We start from the raw sequence: 15,230 nt of genomic DNA on the forward strand, positions 1-15,230 counted from the left end.
TCACAGATCCTCCATGATTGAGTTTTGATAACAGCACAGAGGAACTACACAGGAGCAGAGGAAAAATCACCTATACCGTGTATTTAAGAAGAATGGGTACCCAATGAACACAGTCCGCCAATTTCTCAGCAACAAATGCAAACAAGCAGACATAACACGCCCAGAAACTCTAGCCATTCTCCCATACATCAAAGACGTCTCAGAAATGACTATCAGGCTACTCAGACTCCTTAGCATCATGGTAGCCCACAAACCCACCAACACACTAAAACGGCAGCTAATAAACTTGAAAGACCCTATACAGACAAGTAAAACTAATGTAATTTACAAAATACTGTGTAAGGGCTATAACAAACACCACATTGGACAAACAAGCAGAAAACTAGCCATCAGGATACATGAATACCAACTAGTCACAAAAAGACACAACACACTCCTTACATACGGATGAGGAAGGACACCACTTTGACTAGGACAAGCCAAACAAAGACACACTTGAGAATTCCTAGAAGTATGGCATTCCAACTGGAACTCGACCAACAACACATCGGGTTAGACCCCATCTACCACCCCCTGAGAAAAAGAACAGGTGGTGATTTCACTACAGGAAATGACATCACCAACCCAAAGAAACCCAAACATATAAATAGAAAGCAGGAATTATCAGCAGTGTTTCACCTGAGGCCCACTGAAGATGTTACCTAGTAAGGGTGACAAAACGTCTGGAAATGAACCTTGCAGCTCAGCGAGCAAACCTACATCCAGATCCTCCATTATGTTGTGTTGTGTGCTATACCACCAAATTAAGTGACATGACAGATTTTGAACAGGTCCAGCACTCAAAACTGGTTATCCCATAAAGCCTAACGGATATCAGCAGTAGACCTGATTCAATGACAATCTGTAATCTTATGGCTTGGCATATTCACCTCTACTGCCCCCAACCATCAAGCCAAGATATCACCCCTAGTTCAATATGGAGTGCAGGATGACATGTCAGGAGCCACACCAGGTATACCTAAAGAAAACCTGTTAAGTTACATCAGAGCTATTTGCATGTCAGAAAGCAGCATGCAATAGATAGGGGTAAGCAATATCAAAGCCAACAGATCAGATTCAATTTCTGCAATCCTGCCTCATCCAGTGAATGCTGGTGTGCAAATAAACAACCGAGATATAGTGGCAGCTTCACAAATAACCCCATCTTCAATGATGAGGGGAACCCAGCATATAAGCAATTTTCAGTGATATGATATAATGTGCACTAAACTACATCCTATCCACAAAAAGCAGGTCTAAATGAACTCAGCCAATTATTGACCTCAGTCTACTCTCAATCAAGTGATGGAAGAAGTCATCCACAGAGCAAGCGGCACTAGCGAAAGGGATAACATGCTCACTGACATTCCACCTATGTTTTACCAAGATGTTCATCTCATGGCCTATAGTCTCAGCTAAACAGGGGTAAGGAAAAAAAATGTTGATCGCCAGAGAGAAGGTGAATGGCTGCTTTTGACATCAAAGGCAGCATTTGGCAGAGTTTGATTTGAAGCCAATTCACAAAGCTGAAGTCAATAGGCGTATCAAGAGGAAAACTCTCCACAATTGGAGCCATATTGAACATAAAAGGGAGAGGATTGTATTTGGAAGTCAATCATCTCAGCCCTGGTGACTGACCTAAAGCCTCACTGCAGTAGTTCCTTAAGGAAGTGCCCTAGGCCCAACCATCTTCAGCAATTACCTTCCCTCCACAATACTGTTAGAGGGAATGCTGTTCACTGCTAGTTGTACAATATACAGCATTAATTGTGACACCTCAGATACCCATGCATTCCAGTTTTATGTGCAGCAAGAGCTGGATAACATGTAAAAGTGTGCAAGAGTGGCAAGTAGTACTACACAAGAGCCCGGCGAAGGTGATCAACAATGCAGAGAGTTACATTACCACTGAGGATTCACTAACTAACAACCACCAGGGGACACCATTGACCAGAAACTGAAGTGGATCAAGTTTAAAGCTTTGGTGACAGGAGCAGATGAGAGTCTAGGAATTCTGTGGTGAGGGACTAAAGTCTTCCCAACACTTGTCCGTCATCTACAAAATAAAATGGGGGAGGGGGGGGTGAGGGGAGAAGGGAAGGGGGAGGTGGGGAATAGAGCTGTGGGGGGGGTGGGGGGGGAATACAGCAGGAGAGGGGGGAGGCAAGATGGCAGGTGGGGGAGGCAAGACAGCGGCGGGGGGGGGGGGGGGGGGGGGGGGGGGGAGAAGAGGAAGGAGAGTCCTGGGATGGAGAGCGCTGGGGTTGGGGGGGGGGGGGTGGGAAAAAAAGAGAGTGAGGAGGCAGAGGAGAGAGCTGCGGGGAGCGCGGGACTGGGGGGAGGCGGGGGAGAAAGAGAGGTGGGGGGGGAGGAGAGCTGGAGTTGGGGGTGGGTGGGAGGGGTTTTAAGAGAGCTGGTGGAGAAGGAATAGGAAAGAGAGCGGGGGGCGGGGTAAGAGGCTTTGATTACAACTCCCCACCTACGTTCGGGACACCACCCACGCCCTCCACCACCTCCAGGATTTGCGCTTCCCCGGTCCCCAATGCCTTATTTTCACGATGGACATCCAGTCCCTGTACACCTCCATCCCCCATCACAAAGGACTCAAAGCCCTCCGCTTCTTCCTTTCCCGCCGCACCAACCAGTACCCTTCCACTGACACCCTCCTTCGACTGACTGAACTGGTCCTCACCCTGAATAACTTCTCTTTTCAATCCTCCCACTTCCTCCAAACTAAAGGAGTTGCCATGCGCACCCGCATGGGCCCCAGCTATGCCTGTCTCTTCGTAGGATATGTGGAACAGTCCATCTTCCGCAACTACACTGGCACCACCCCCCACCTTTTCCTCCGCTACATCGATGACTGTATCGGCGCTGCCTCGTGCTCCCACAAGGAGGTTGAACAGTTCATCAACTTTACTAACACCTTCTATCCCGACCTCAAATTCACCTGGACTGTCTCAGACTCCTCCCTCCCCTTCCTAGACCTTTCTATTTCTATCTCAGGCGACCGACTCAACACAGACATCTACTATAAACCAACTGACTCCCACAGCTATCTGGACTACACCTCCTCCCACCCTGCCCCCTGTAAAAACTCCATTCCATATTCCCAATTCCTTCGTCTCCACCGCATCTGCTCCCAGGAGGACCAGTTCCAACACCGCACAGCTCAGATGGCCTCCTTCTTCAAGGACCGCAGATTCCCCCAAACGTGATCGACGATGCTCTCCACCGCATCTTCTCCACTTCCCGCTCCTCCGCCCTTGAGCCCCGCTCCTCCAACCGCCACCAAGACAGAACCCCACTGGTTCTCACCTACCACCCCACCAACCTCCGTATACAGCGTATCATCCGCCGTCATTTCCGCCACCTCCAAACGGATCCCACCACCAGGGATATATTTCCCTCCCCTCCCCTATCAGCGTTCCGCAAAGACCACTCCCTTCGTGACTCCCTCGTCAGGTCCACACCCCCCACCAACCCAACCTCCACTCCCGGCACCTTCCCCTGTAACCGCAGGAAATGTAAAACTTGCGCACACACCTCCTCCCTCACTTCCCTCCAAGGCCCCAAGGGATCCTTCCATATCCGCCACAAGTTCACCTGCACCTCCACATACATCTATTGCATCCGCTGCACCCGATGTGGCCTCCTCTACATTGGGGAGACGGGCCGCTTACTTGCGGAACGCTTCAGAGAACACCTCAGGGACGCCCGGACCAACCAACCCAACCACCCCAAGGACATGCAGGTCCTTGGACTCCTCCACCGGCAAAACATAACAACATGACGGTTGGAGGAAGAACGCCTCATCTTCCGCCTGGGAACCCTCCAACCACAAGGGATGAACTCAGATTTCTGCAGTTTCCTCATTTCCCCTCCCCCCACCTTGTCTCAGTCAGTTCCCTCAACTCAGCACCGCCCTCCTAACCTGCAATCTTCTTACTAACCTCTCCGCCTCCCACCCCACTCCAGCCTATCACCCTAACCTTGACCTCCTTTCACCTATCACATCTCCATCGCCCCTCCCCCAAGTCCCTCCTCCCTACCTTTTATCTTAGCCTGCCTGGCACCCTCTCCTCATTCCTGTTGAAGGGCTTATGCCCGAAGCGTCGAATTTCCTATTCCTTGGATGCTGCCTAACCTGCTGTGCTTTAACCAGCAACACATTTTCAACTTTGATTACATGTGCGTGGGTGTGAATGGGCAGGGTTTATGCATTTGTCTGAGAGATATCATGCACACAGCGGGTCTGCAGGAGAGAGAGCGGGCGAGCTGGCAAGAAGTGAGCGCCAGAGCGAGAGCCAGACAGACAGTGTAGAGTGTAGTGGGGTCACCTATTGAGTGACATGAACCCAAGGTCCCAGTCAAGGCCATCCTCATGGGTACCTAACTTGGCTTTCAGCCTCTGCTCAGCCATTCTGCGTTGCTGCATATCCCAAAGTCTACCTTGGAGGATGGTCACCTAAAGATCAGAGGCCAAATGTCCCTGACCACTGAAGTGTTCCCCAACTGTGGAGGAACAGCCCCCTACCTGACAATCGTTGTGCATTCATCCATTGTTGTAGTGTCTGCTTGGTCTTGCCAATGTACCATGACTCGGGGCATCCTTGCCTGCATTGTGTGAGATAGATAATGTTGGCCAAGTCACATGAGAGTACTTGCCGTGTACATGGTGGGTGGTGTCCCCATGTGTAATGGTGGTATCCAAGTAGACACTTTACATGTCTTCCAGTGGTTGCCATGATAGGGTTGTATGATTTTGTGGTCGATGTTGTCCTGAGGGCTGGGCAGTTTGTTGTGAACAATGGTCTGTTTAGGATTTGGCAGTTCTTTAAAGCTGAGAAGTGGAGGTATAGGGAAGATCGTGGCCATAATTTTTTCTCCAGTCATAATTATTGTATTGAATTTCCTCGTCCCCAGTTGCCACTTTAATGTTTAGTGATTTTGGAATGCATTCATATTTTCTACTGTGAAGACTCATGCAAAGGTATTATCATATCCCCTGCCATCTCCTGCCTACCGATTAATATTTCCTAATTCTCTAAGGGGCTGATGTTCACTTTGGATTGAGATTATGAGATTAGATTCCCTACAGTATGGAAGCAGGTCCTTCAGCCCAAGTCCACACCGACCCTCCGAAGAGCAACCCACTCAGACTCATTCCCCTACATTTACCCCTGACTAATGCACCTAACATTTCGGGCAACTTAGCATGGCCAATTCACTGAACCTGCACATCTTTGGTCTTTGGGAGGAAACCGGCGCACCCGGAGAAACCCATGCAGACACGGGGAGAACGTGCTTGATGTGGGAGGTCAACGACTCTGGTGTGTCTGGCTCGCATAAGTGTGGAAAGTGTGTTCAGCTACTGACAGAGCATATTGCAGCACTGATGAAAGAACTCAAGGACCTCAGGCTCATCGGAGAGAACGAGATCTTTCTGGACAAGACCTTCAGCGAGGTTATTACACCAACCATACCAGAAGAGAGCAAGGCAGAGAGGAGACAGGTGCAAGAGACCCCGGGGTGGGGGTGGGAAGTACCTGTCAGGAACAAGTTGAATCTTTTGGAAACTGTAGAGACAGATGACACTGCCAGTCTGCGAGGTGGCCAGGTCTGTCAATCACAAGTTGGCGCAGAGGCAGAGCGGAAGAGTCAGACATCGGACAGAGCCGTGGTAATAGGGGACTCCATAGTGAGAGGAACTAACTGGGGTTTATGTGGCAGCAGGCGGGACTTAAGGATGGTGTGTTGCCTTCCTGGTGCCAGGGTTAAAGACATCACAGACAGAGTGCAGAAAATCCTCAAGGACGAAGGTGAAGAGCCAGAAGTGGTGGTACATGTCGGCACAAATGATGTCGGGAAGAAGAGGAGGAACATACTACAGCAGGACTTCGGAGAACTAGGAAGAAGGCTGAATAGCAGGATGTCCAGGGTGGTTATCTCCAGTTTGCTTCCAGTTCCTCGGGCTGGTGAGGCCAGAAACAGGGAGATAATGGACTTGAACATGTGGCTGGGGAACTGGTGCAAGAAGCAAGAATTTAAATTCTTGGATCACTGGGGTATGTTTTGTGGTAAGCATAAATTATACAAGAGGAGACGGTTTGCACCTTAATAGGTTAGGGACCAGCATTCTGGCAGGCAGGTTTGCTACTGCAACACAGCTACATTTAAACTAAGTAACGGGTGGGGAACAAACTGGATGTTGAAGAAAGAAATTGAAGGGAAAGTTAGAACAAGGGAAGTCGAAAAAGACAACTGTATCAATGAGGCAGAAAACTCAAAAATGGATCATGCTGAAAGGTTGAGTGAAATAGGAGTTGGTGGGAAGGGGGAGGGCAGTAACAAATTAAAAATACTATACATGAATGCACGAAATATTAGAAATAAGATGGATGAGCTCGAGGCTCTTTTGGAAATTGGCAGCTACGATATTGTGGGGATAACTGAGACGTGGCTCCAAGTGGACAGGGCCTGGGAAATGAATAATACACGTGCTATCGTAAGGACAGACTGACGGGCAGAGGGGGTGGGGTGGCCCTGTTGGTAAGGGATGATATTCAGTCCCTTGCACGGAGGGACCTAGAATCAGGGGATGTAGAGTCAGTGTGGATAGAGCTGAGAAATTCTAAGGGTAAAAAGACCCTCTTGGGAGTTATTTACAGGGCCCCAAACAGTAGTCTGGAGGTCGGATGTAAGTTGAATCAGGAGCTGAAATTGACCAGTCGCAAAGATGTTACGACAGTTGTTATAGGGGATTTCAACATGCAGGTAGACTAGGAGAATCAGGATGGTATTGGACCTCAAGAAAGAGACTTTGTGGAGTGCCTCCGAGATGGATTCTTAGAACAGCTGGTGCTGAAGCCTACCAGGGAGAAGGCAATTCTGGATCTGGTATTGTGCAACGAACCAGAATTGATGCGGGACCTCGAAGTGAAGGAGACATTGGGAAGTAGTGACCATAATACAATAAGCTTCAATCTGCAATTTGAAAGGGAGTGGGTATAAATCGGAAGTGACTGTTGAATAAAGGGAACTATGGAATATTGAGGGAGGAGCTGGCCAAAGTTCAATGGTGCAATACCTTAGCAGGGATGACAGTGGAGGAACAATGGCAGATATTTCTGAGTATAATGCAGAAGATGCAGGATCAGTTCATTCCAAAAAGGAAGAAAGATCCTAGGAGGAGGCATGGGTGGGTGGCTGATGAGGAAAGTTAAGAAACATATAAAATTAAAAGAGAAAAAGTACAACATAGCAAAGACAAGTGGGAAAATGGAGGAGTGGGAAGCTTTTAAAGAACAGCAGAGGATTACTAAGAAGGAAATAAGCAGAGAAAAAATGAGGTACAAAGGTAAACTGGCCAAAAATAAAGGAGGATAAGTAAAAGCTTTTTTAGGTATGTGAAAGGCAAAAAAGTGGTTCAGACTAAAATTGGGCCCTTGAAGACAGAAACAGGGGAATATATTACGGGGAACAAAGAAATGGCTGAAGAATTGAATTGGTACTTCAGATCCGTGTTCACTGGGGAAGACACAAGCAATCTCCCGGAGGGAGATTTATATTGAAGGGAATTTATATTTGCCAGGAATTGGTGTTGGAGAGACTGTTAGGTCTGAAAGTTGATAAGTCCCCGGGGCCTGATGGTCTACATCCCAGGGTACTGATGGAGGTGGCTCGAGAAATCGTGGATGCGTTGGTGATTATTTTCCAGAATTGAATAGATTCGGGATCAGTTTCTGCGGATTGGGGTGTGGCTAATGTTGCATCACTTTTTAAGAAGGGTGGGAGAGAGAAAGCAGGAAATTATAGACCAGTTAGTCTGACCTCAGTGGTGGGAAAGATGCTGGAGTCTATTATAAAGGATGAAATTACGACACATCTGGATAGTAGTAACATAATAGGTCAGAGTCAGCATGGATTTATGAAGGGGAAATCATGCTCGACTAATCTTCTGGATTTTTTTGAGGATGTAACGCTGAAGATGGACAAGGGAGATCCAGTGGATGTAGTGTACCTGGACTTTCAGAAAGCCTTTGATAAAGTCCCACATACTAGGTTAGTGAGCAAAATTAGGGCACATGGTATTTGGGGCAAAGTACTAACTTGGATTGAAAGTTGGTTGGCTGAAAGGAAACAAAGAGTAGTAATAAATGGCTCCATTTCAGAATGGCAGGCAGTGACCAGCGGGGTACCGCAAGGATCAGTGCTGGGACAGCAGCTTTTTACAATATATGTTAATGATATAGAAGATGGTATTAGTAAGAACATTAGCAAATTTGCTGATGATACTAAGCTGGGTGGCAGGATGAAATGTGATGAGGATGTTAGGAGATTACAGGGTGACCAGGACAGGTTAGGTGAGTGGACAGATGCATGGCAGATGCTGTTTAATGTGGATAAAAGTATGGTTATCTACTTTGGTGGCAAGAACAGGAAGGCAGATTACTACCTAAATATACAAGGCCAATTACCTTATGACCTTTAGACACCTGTGTATAATGTGTAATTTAGGAAATTACATACTCCAGCAGGTGTCCATGATATGCAGTAAGCCACTAAGTTATTCTTCCTTTGGAATTTGAGAAATCATGCCGAGCTCACTTCTCCCTCAGCTACTTCTTCAAGCCAGGATACGCCTCTAATCAAGTACATATGATAGCATGCTAACAGTAGCATCAAATGGACCTAAAAAAAAAGTTAACCTAATGAAATTGGAACATTATATTAAACACCAGAAACAGCATGGTGTAACCTGATCTTTGTGATCACACTAGCAATCGACCAGATCAAAGCTATGAAGGCTGCCATATTGAGTTGTGAATCTGGTGGAGAATGAGAACCAACTAATTCGAGAAAGAGGTCCAACAAATATTCCCAACCTCTGTGATAGCAGAACACAGCAAGAGGACAAAAGACAAGGCACCCAAGATTATCTCAATTTCCTCCTGGGATCTCCATCATTGGTACCAATGTTGTCAGTGTGTTTCTCTCCATATAATTTCAAGAATCGTTACAGCATATTGGTGCAGCAAAGGTTGCAGATTCCAATAATAACTCATGTTTGACATATTCTTAAAAATTAACTACATCTCTAACCAATGTGTTCCAGTACAACTTTAATTGAGCCAAGTATAGAACATTCTAGCTTATACCCTGTCCATAAAAAAGAAATACAATTGGCCACTTACCACCTACATGTAATTAGTGAAGTGGCGGGGGCAGCTGGGGTGGGGTGGGAAGGGGGAAGCATTAGTATTATCAGGCTGCATCCATAAAAATATTACTCACCAATGCTAATATTGGATTGTGATGATTACTTAGCTTTAGAACTGACCACAGCCTTGCTCCAAACATATACAGACAACCTGAATTCAAGAGACTTTACAAGAGATTTTATCTTTGACATCAAGACAATATTTGTTCACATGATATCAAAAATGGGTAGGAGTGCATCGTTGACAACACGTACTGGTCACTTGAGTCATAGATAGCATAAATTATAATGGTTTTGCCTATTAGAAGCCAAATCCCCTTGGTGTCAGGACAACATTGCAAGTCCTGGACCCAATGGCTTCTAGCCATTCATCAACAACCTCCCTGCTCACTAAGTGTTTATTTTCATTCCCAACTCCCCAGATGAGGCAAATTGTGTCTGTACTCAGAAAACTTGGATAGCATACATGTTTAGACTGAACCTATACAGGTGCGAGGCAATAAGCATCACCATTTTCTCATCACATTTAACAGTAGGACAATCATGAAACTCTTCCATCAACATTCCAGAGGGCATCACTACCAGTGACAAAATTTGAGATACACAAGAGCAGATCAGAAGCTGGAAATTCGACAGCAATTAAAAAAAACACTCCAACTTCTCAAAGCTTCTCCATCCCTTACAAAGTACAAGTATTCTCCACTTCCTTGAATGAATATAACTCCAACAATATAAAAAGGCCTGATGCAATGAAGATAAAGCAATCTCTTGTTCAGCAGCAAATCCACCAATAGCAGACCATAGCTGCAGGAGATACTGCTAGAATTCTCCAAGATTTATTTCTTGGTATCTTCCAAACAAATGATCTATATGAATTAAAGGCACCAGACATATAGGAACATAACCATCTCCCCTCCAAGTCACATACCATTCTGACTTTGAATTATAAATTGCTGTTCCTACAGTCACAGGCCAAAATCCTGGAACTCCCTATTGTGTATGACAATGGCACATAAGCTGATGCAGTTCAATGATGCAAGTCACCACATCTTCAAGGATAATATGCATGGGCAATAAGTGCTAGCCTTGAAAATTAATTTTGTTCTCTGGACAAGTGCCTTGTGAATGCATATCTGTGGAATCAGCCATTTATTACATGACTTTGTGGCAAACCTTGTTTTTTCATAAGATGATGTAGTGTGGTGGCCAATTCTTAAGCATTGGCCGACGTGAACCCCATGTGAACCTCAGGAACCTCACTATAGCACAGCAGTCCTTTCCATATTTGCTACAGGAAAAAGCAAGAGTGGATTTACTGGCCTCTGCTTTCTTCTGACTCTTCTCAGCCAGTTAAGCTCTTTGTTTGGAAGAGGTGAGCAGAAACCAACAAATAGTCAGCCTCCAGATGTCACAGCTAATCAGTGCCAGTCTCTTAGTTATTGGTCTCACCTTTTGCAGGTGTGGAAGTATGGATGTCAGGAGGTCGAGATTCACTGGTCAGTTCATTATTCAGAATGGCAGAGGGCATTCATCCATCCAACGAACGTAGCCTGCCCAGCAGATTGAGCAAGGAATGCATGCTAATTAGCACCTTCACCTGCCAAGAGATGTCAAGGATATGTTTGAGACAATAAAGGCAGAAGCCTTTACTCCTGCCAAACACATCATGATCAGGTCTCGTCACTGTAAAGTGGATGGAGGGTGCAGGCCTTGTAAACTCACAATTGGTGTTCTCAAGTCAGAGAAGCTGTTTTTCCACAAGATCACGTTATCATATTGAGTGGCAGAGCAGGTTTGACAGGCTGCATGGTCTTCTCCTGTTACTATTTATTCCTAAACCTTTCATCGTGTTACATCCTTTAAGATTCATTAAACTCTCTTTTTTTGATCGCATTCATACTTTGTTTCACATTTGTTCTCTTGAATAGGCTCTGAAGCATTAGATATTTTTCACTATTAAGGAAAGCTGCTGTAGTTGAAGTATGACTTTATGAAAGCTTAACACTTAAATTTAAAAAAAAATTTAAATAGGTGATAACATTTAAATTCAAGAAAGAAACTCAGCAGTTAGAAAGTTTTAGAGTCAGAGTCACAGATATACGACACGGAAACAGACCCTTCGGTCCAACCCACCCATGCAGCCCATATCGCAACTTAATCTAGACCCATTTGCCAGCACTCTATGCATATTCATCTCAATCCTTTTTATTCCCATACCCATCCAGATATGCTGCAATTGTAACAGCCTCCAACACTTCCTCTGTCAGCTCATTCCATACACTCACCACCCTCTGTGGAAAAAGTTGCTTCTTAGGTCTTTTTTATATTAGATTAGATTACTTACAGCGTGGAAACAGGCCCTTCAGCCCAACAAGTCCACACCGACCCGCCGAAGTGCTATCCACCCAGACCCATTCCCCTACATTTACCCCTTCACCTAACACTAGGGGCAAGTTAGCATTGCCAATTCACCTAACCTGCACATTTTTTGTGGGAGGAAACTGGAGCACCCGGAGGAAACCCACGCAAACACAGGGAGAATGTGCAAATTCCACACAGTCAGTCGCTTGAGGCGGGAATTGAACCCGGGTCTCTGGCACTGAGGCAGCAGTGCTAACCACTGCGCCACCATGCCGCCCATCTTGCCCCTCTCACCCTAAACCTTTGCCCTCTAGTTCTGGACTCCCCCACCCCAGGAAAAGGCTGTCTGTTTATCCTATCCATGCCCCTCATGATTTTATAAACCTCTATAAGGTCACCCCTCAGCCTCCGACGCTCCAGGGAAAGGAGCCCCAACCTATTCATCCTCTCCCTATACCTCAAATCCTCCAACCCTGGCAACATCCTTCTAAATCTTTTCTGAACCCTTTCATGTTTCGCAACATCTTTCCAATAGGGAGATGACCAGAATTGCACACAATATTCCAAAAGTGGCCTAACCAACATCCTGCAACATGACCTCCCAACTCCTGTACTCAATACTCTGACCAATAAAGGAAAGCATACCATATGCCTTCTTCACTATCCTATCTACCTGCGACTCCACTTTCAAGGAGCTATGAACCTGCACTCCAAGGTCTCTTTGTTCAAGAACACTCCCCAGAACCTTACCATAAGTGTACAGGTGCTGCTAAGATTTGCTTTCCCAAAATGAGATAAAATCAAACTCCATCTGCAACTCCTCAACCCACTGGCCAATCTGATCAAGATCCCGTTGTAATCTGAGGTAACCTTCTTCGCTGTCTACCACACCTCCAATTTTGGTGTCATTTGCAAACTTACTAACTATACCTCCTATGTTCATATCCAAATCATTTACATAAGTGATGAAAAATAGTGGACCAGCACAGATCCTTGTAGCACTCCACTGTTCACAGGCCTCCAGTCTGAAAAATTACCCTCCTCTACCACCTTCTAACTTCAAGCTAGTTCTGTATTCAAATGGCTAGTTTGCTCTGTATTTCAGGAGGTCTAACCTTGCTAACCAGTCTCCCATGGGGAACCTCTTTGAACACCTTACTGAAGTCCATAAATATCACATGCACCACTCTGCCCTCATCATTGTGGCTCAGTGGTTAGCACTGTTGCTTCACAGCACCAGGAACCCTGGTTCAACTCCTGCCTTGGGTGACTGTATGTGTGGAGTTTGCACATTTTCCCAGTGCCTGCATTGGTTTCCTCTCACAATTCAAAGATGTGCTCATCAGGTGAATTGGCCATGCTAAATTGCCCATAGTGTTAAGTGCATTATTCAGGGGTAGGGGTTACTCCTGAAAGTGGGTTACTCTTGACTGTCGGTGTGGACTTGTTGGGCCGAAGGGATTGTTTCCAGACTGTAGGGAACCTCATCTAATCCTCTTTGTTACTTTTTCAAAAACCTCAATCAAGTTTGTGAGACATGGTTTCCCATGCACAAAGTCATGTTGATTATCTCTCATCAGTCCTTGCCTTTCCAAATATGTGTAAATCATGTCCCTCAGGATTCCCTCCAACAACTTGCCACCACCAATATCAGGCTCACCGGTTTATAGTTCCCTGGCTTGTCTTTACCATCTTTCTTAAACAGTGGCACCACGTTAGCCAACCTCAAGTCTTCTGGCACCTCACTTGTGACTATCAATGACGTAAATATCTCAGCAAGGGGCCCAGCAATCACTTCCTCCAGAGTTCTAGTGTACACCTGATCATGTCCTGGTGATTTATCCACCTTTATGCATTTCAAGATATCTAGCACTTCCTCCTTTATCTGTTTCGGTGTGTCTATCTTAAGAGATGAAAAATAATGTTTTAAAAAGTCACTTTAAAAAGTCAAAAATGACAATATTTGAAACTGCAGTGAAAAAGATTTTGCAGGATTACATATACTTATCTAATTCATTTAGATAATGACTTACTGTTGAAACACTCACCACCAATAAATGAGTAGTAATACGAAGGGGCCAGTGACAACAGTCTGCAAAATTCGCCAATCTCTGCATAACTTAACTAATCCTGGCAGCAACATCTCCCCAGCCACTGTAAAGGATCCAGCAATCACTGTGATCATCAGTCGGTGGGGTGGGTCACACATCTCCAACCCTGGAGGAGAAAAACGATTTTAAAACTGTTTCACTGTCATAAAGGAAAAAAAAACAAATGAAAAGAACAGAGGAAACACTGATGTCGGATAATTTTATTTGGCTACAGAAGGTCAATGATAGAGATGAACAAGTTAATAGATCTTAAATATAGAGAAGAATTGAAAATTATATTTTTTGTGGACTAGAAACAAATTCAAAGCAACAAGGAAAGGTAGACCAACAATAGGTTACAAGAAGCTGTGTTTGAGATGAGTCAAAGCTTGTACAGAGGGAGGATGACAAGCTGGCAAAGCAAAAAGTAAAACAATTGTTGTGCAAGGTGAAAAATATGTTGAGGATTTCAATGGCATATAGGTTGAGGTAGTGGTATTATGAGGACCACTTGCTTTCATCTAGGTTGAAAATGCAATTGGCTCAATGAGAGACAGTGGCATAGAAAGAAGATGGAATGCAGTTGTGCAAAGGTGCAGTCCTTTGGTAATGTCTCCACCTCTGGACCCAAATGGCAGAGGTTCAAGTTCCACATGTCTGAATAGATTGATTAAAAGTGTATAAATGTCTTGTAGTATACAGTAGTAGTGTCAAGACCTACCTATCCCAGAGATGGATCATAATGTTTGAATAGATTGATTAAAAATATTGTGGTGTGCATATCAAGAAAAAGCAGGCAACACCTGGCATGATTATTTAATAAGAGTTGTAAACTCTTTTGCAAAAATTAGTGGTTTCCACCAAAGTATTCGTGTATCTTTCAGAAATAGGTTTGGAGGTCCTCTAACATTAGTAGCAGGCGATGTCTGCCTGAAAGTGAAAGGGGTGGTGCTTGGGGGAGGAAATCAGACAGAGCGAGAGGAATTCTTTCACTGGTTGGAACTGTATCTCACAAAAAGAAGATTGATGTCAGTCATCTCAGATCCATCATTGCAGGTGTTTTAGAGATTCCTAAACTCAACCATCTTAAACAGTTTAAATGATCTTCCTTCCAAAAGGTTAGCGGTGAGGATATTCGCTGATAACAGCATAACGTTTAGCACCATTCTTGGCTCTTCAGGTACTGAAGTAGACCATTTCCAAAAGTATGAAGACTTAAAAATATCTAGGCTTTGGCTGACCAAGTGGCAAACAAGATTCATGCCACTCAAGTGCTAGAAATTGACAGCCTCTATTGAGAAAACCTAACCACCGTCCCTTGGATATTCAATGGCATCAAAATCACAGTATCAACCACTGCCAACAACCTCAGGATTATTATTGACCTGAAACTGAACAGGATGAGCTTTATAAATACTGTGACTACAACAGTTTTTTAGATTAGATTAGATTAGACTTAGTGTGGAAACAGGCCCTTCGGCCCAACAAGTCCACACCGACCCGCCGAAGCGCAACCC

At 45.1% G+C, this 15,230-nt stretch overlaps 1 protein-coding gene across 1 annotated transcript in view; it reads right to left on the reverse strand.

The window, feature by feature from the left end:
• slc22a31 (solute carrier family 22 member 31) overlaps window positions 1-15,230 on the reverse strand; it is a 73,000-nt gene that overhangs the window by 28,170 nt on the left and 29,600 nt on the right. The window contains exon 4 of the mRNA XM_060838334.1: window positions 13,672-13,840. Within this exon, the coding sequence (XP_060694317.1) occupies window positions 13,672-13,840 (169 nt within the window). The remainder of the gene's footprint in view (window positions 1-13,671; window positions 13,841-15,230) is intronic.

This window comes from Hemiscyllium ocellatum, chromosome 17 (genome assembly GCF_020745735.1).
Source record: "Hemiscyllium ocellatum isolate sHemOce1 chromosome 17, sHemOce1.pat.X.cur, whole genome shotgun sequence".
NCBI classification, from domain to species: Eukaryota; Metazoa; Chordata; class Chondrichthyes; order Orectolobiformes; family Hemiscylliidae; genus Hemiscyllium; species Hemiscyllium ocellatum.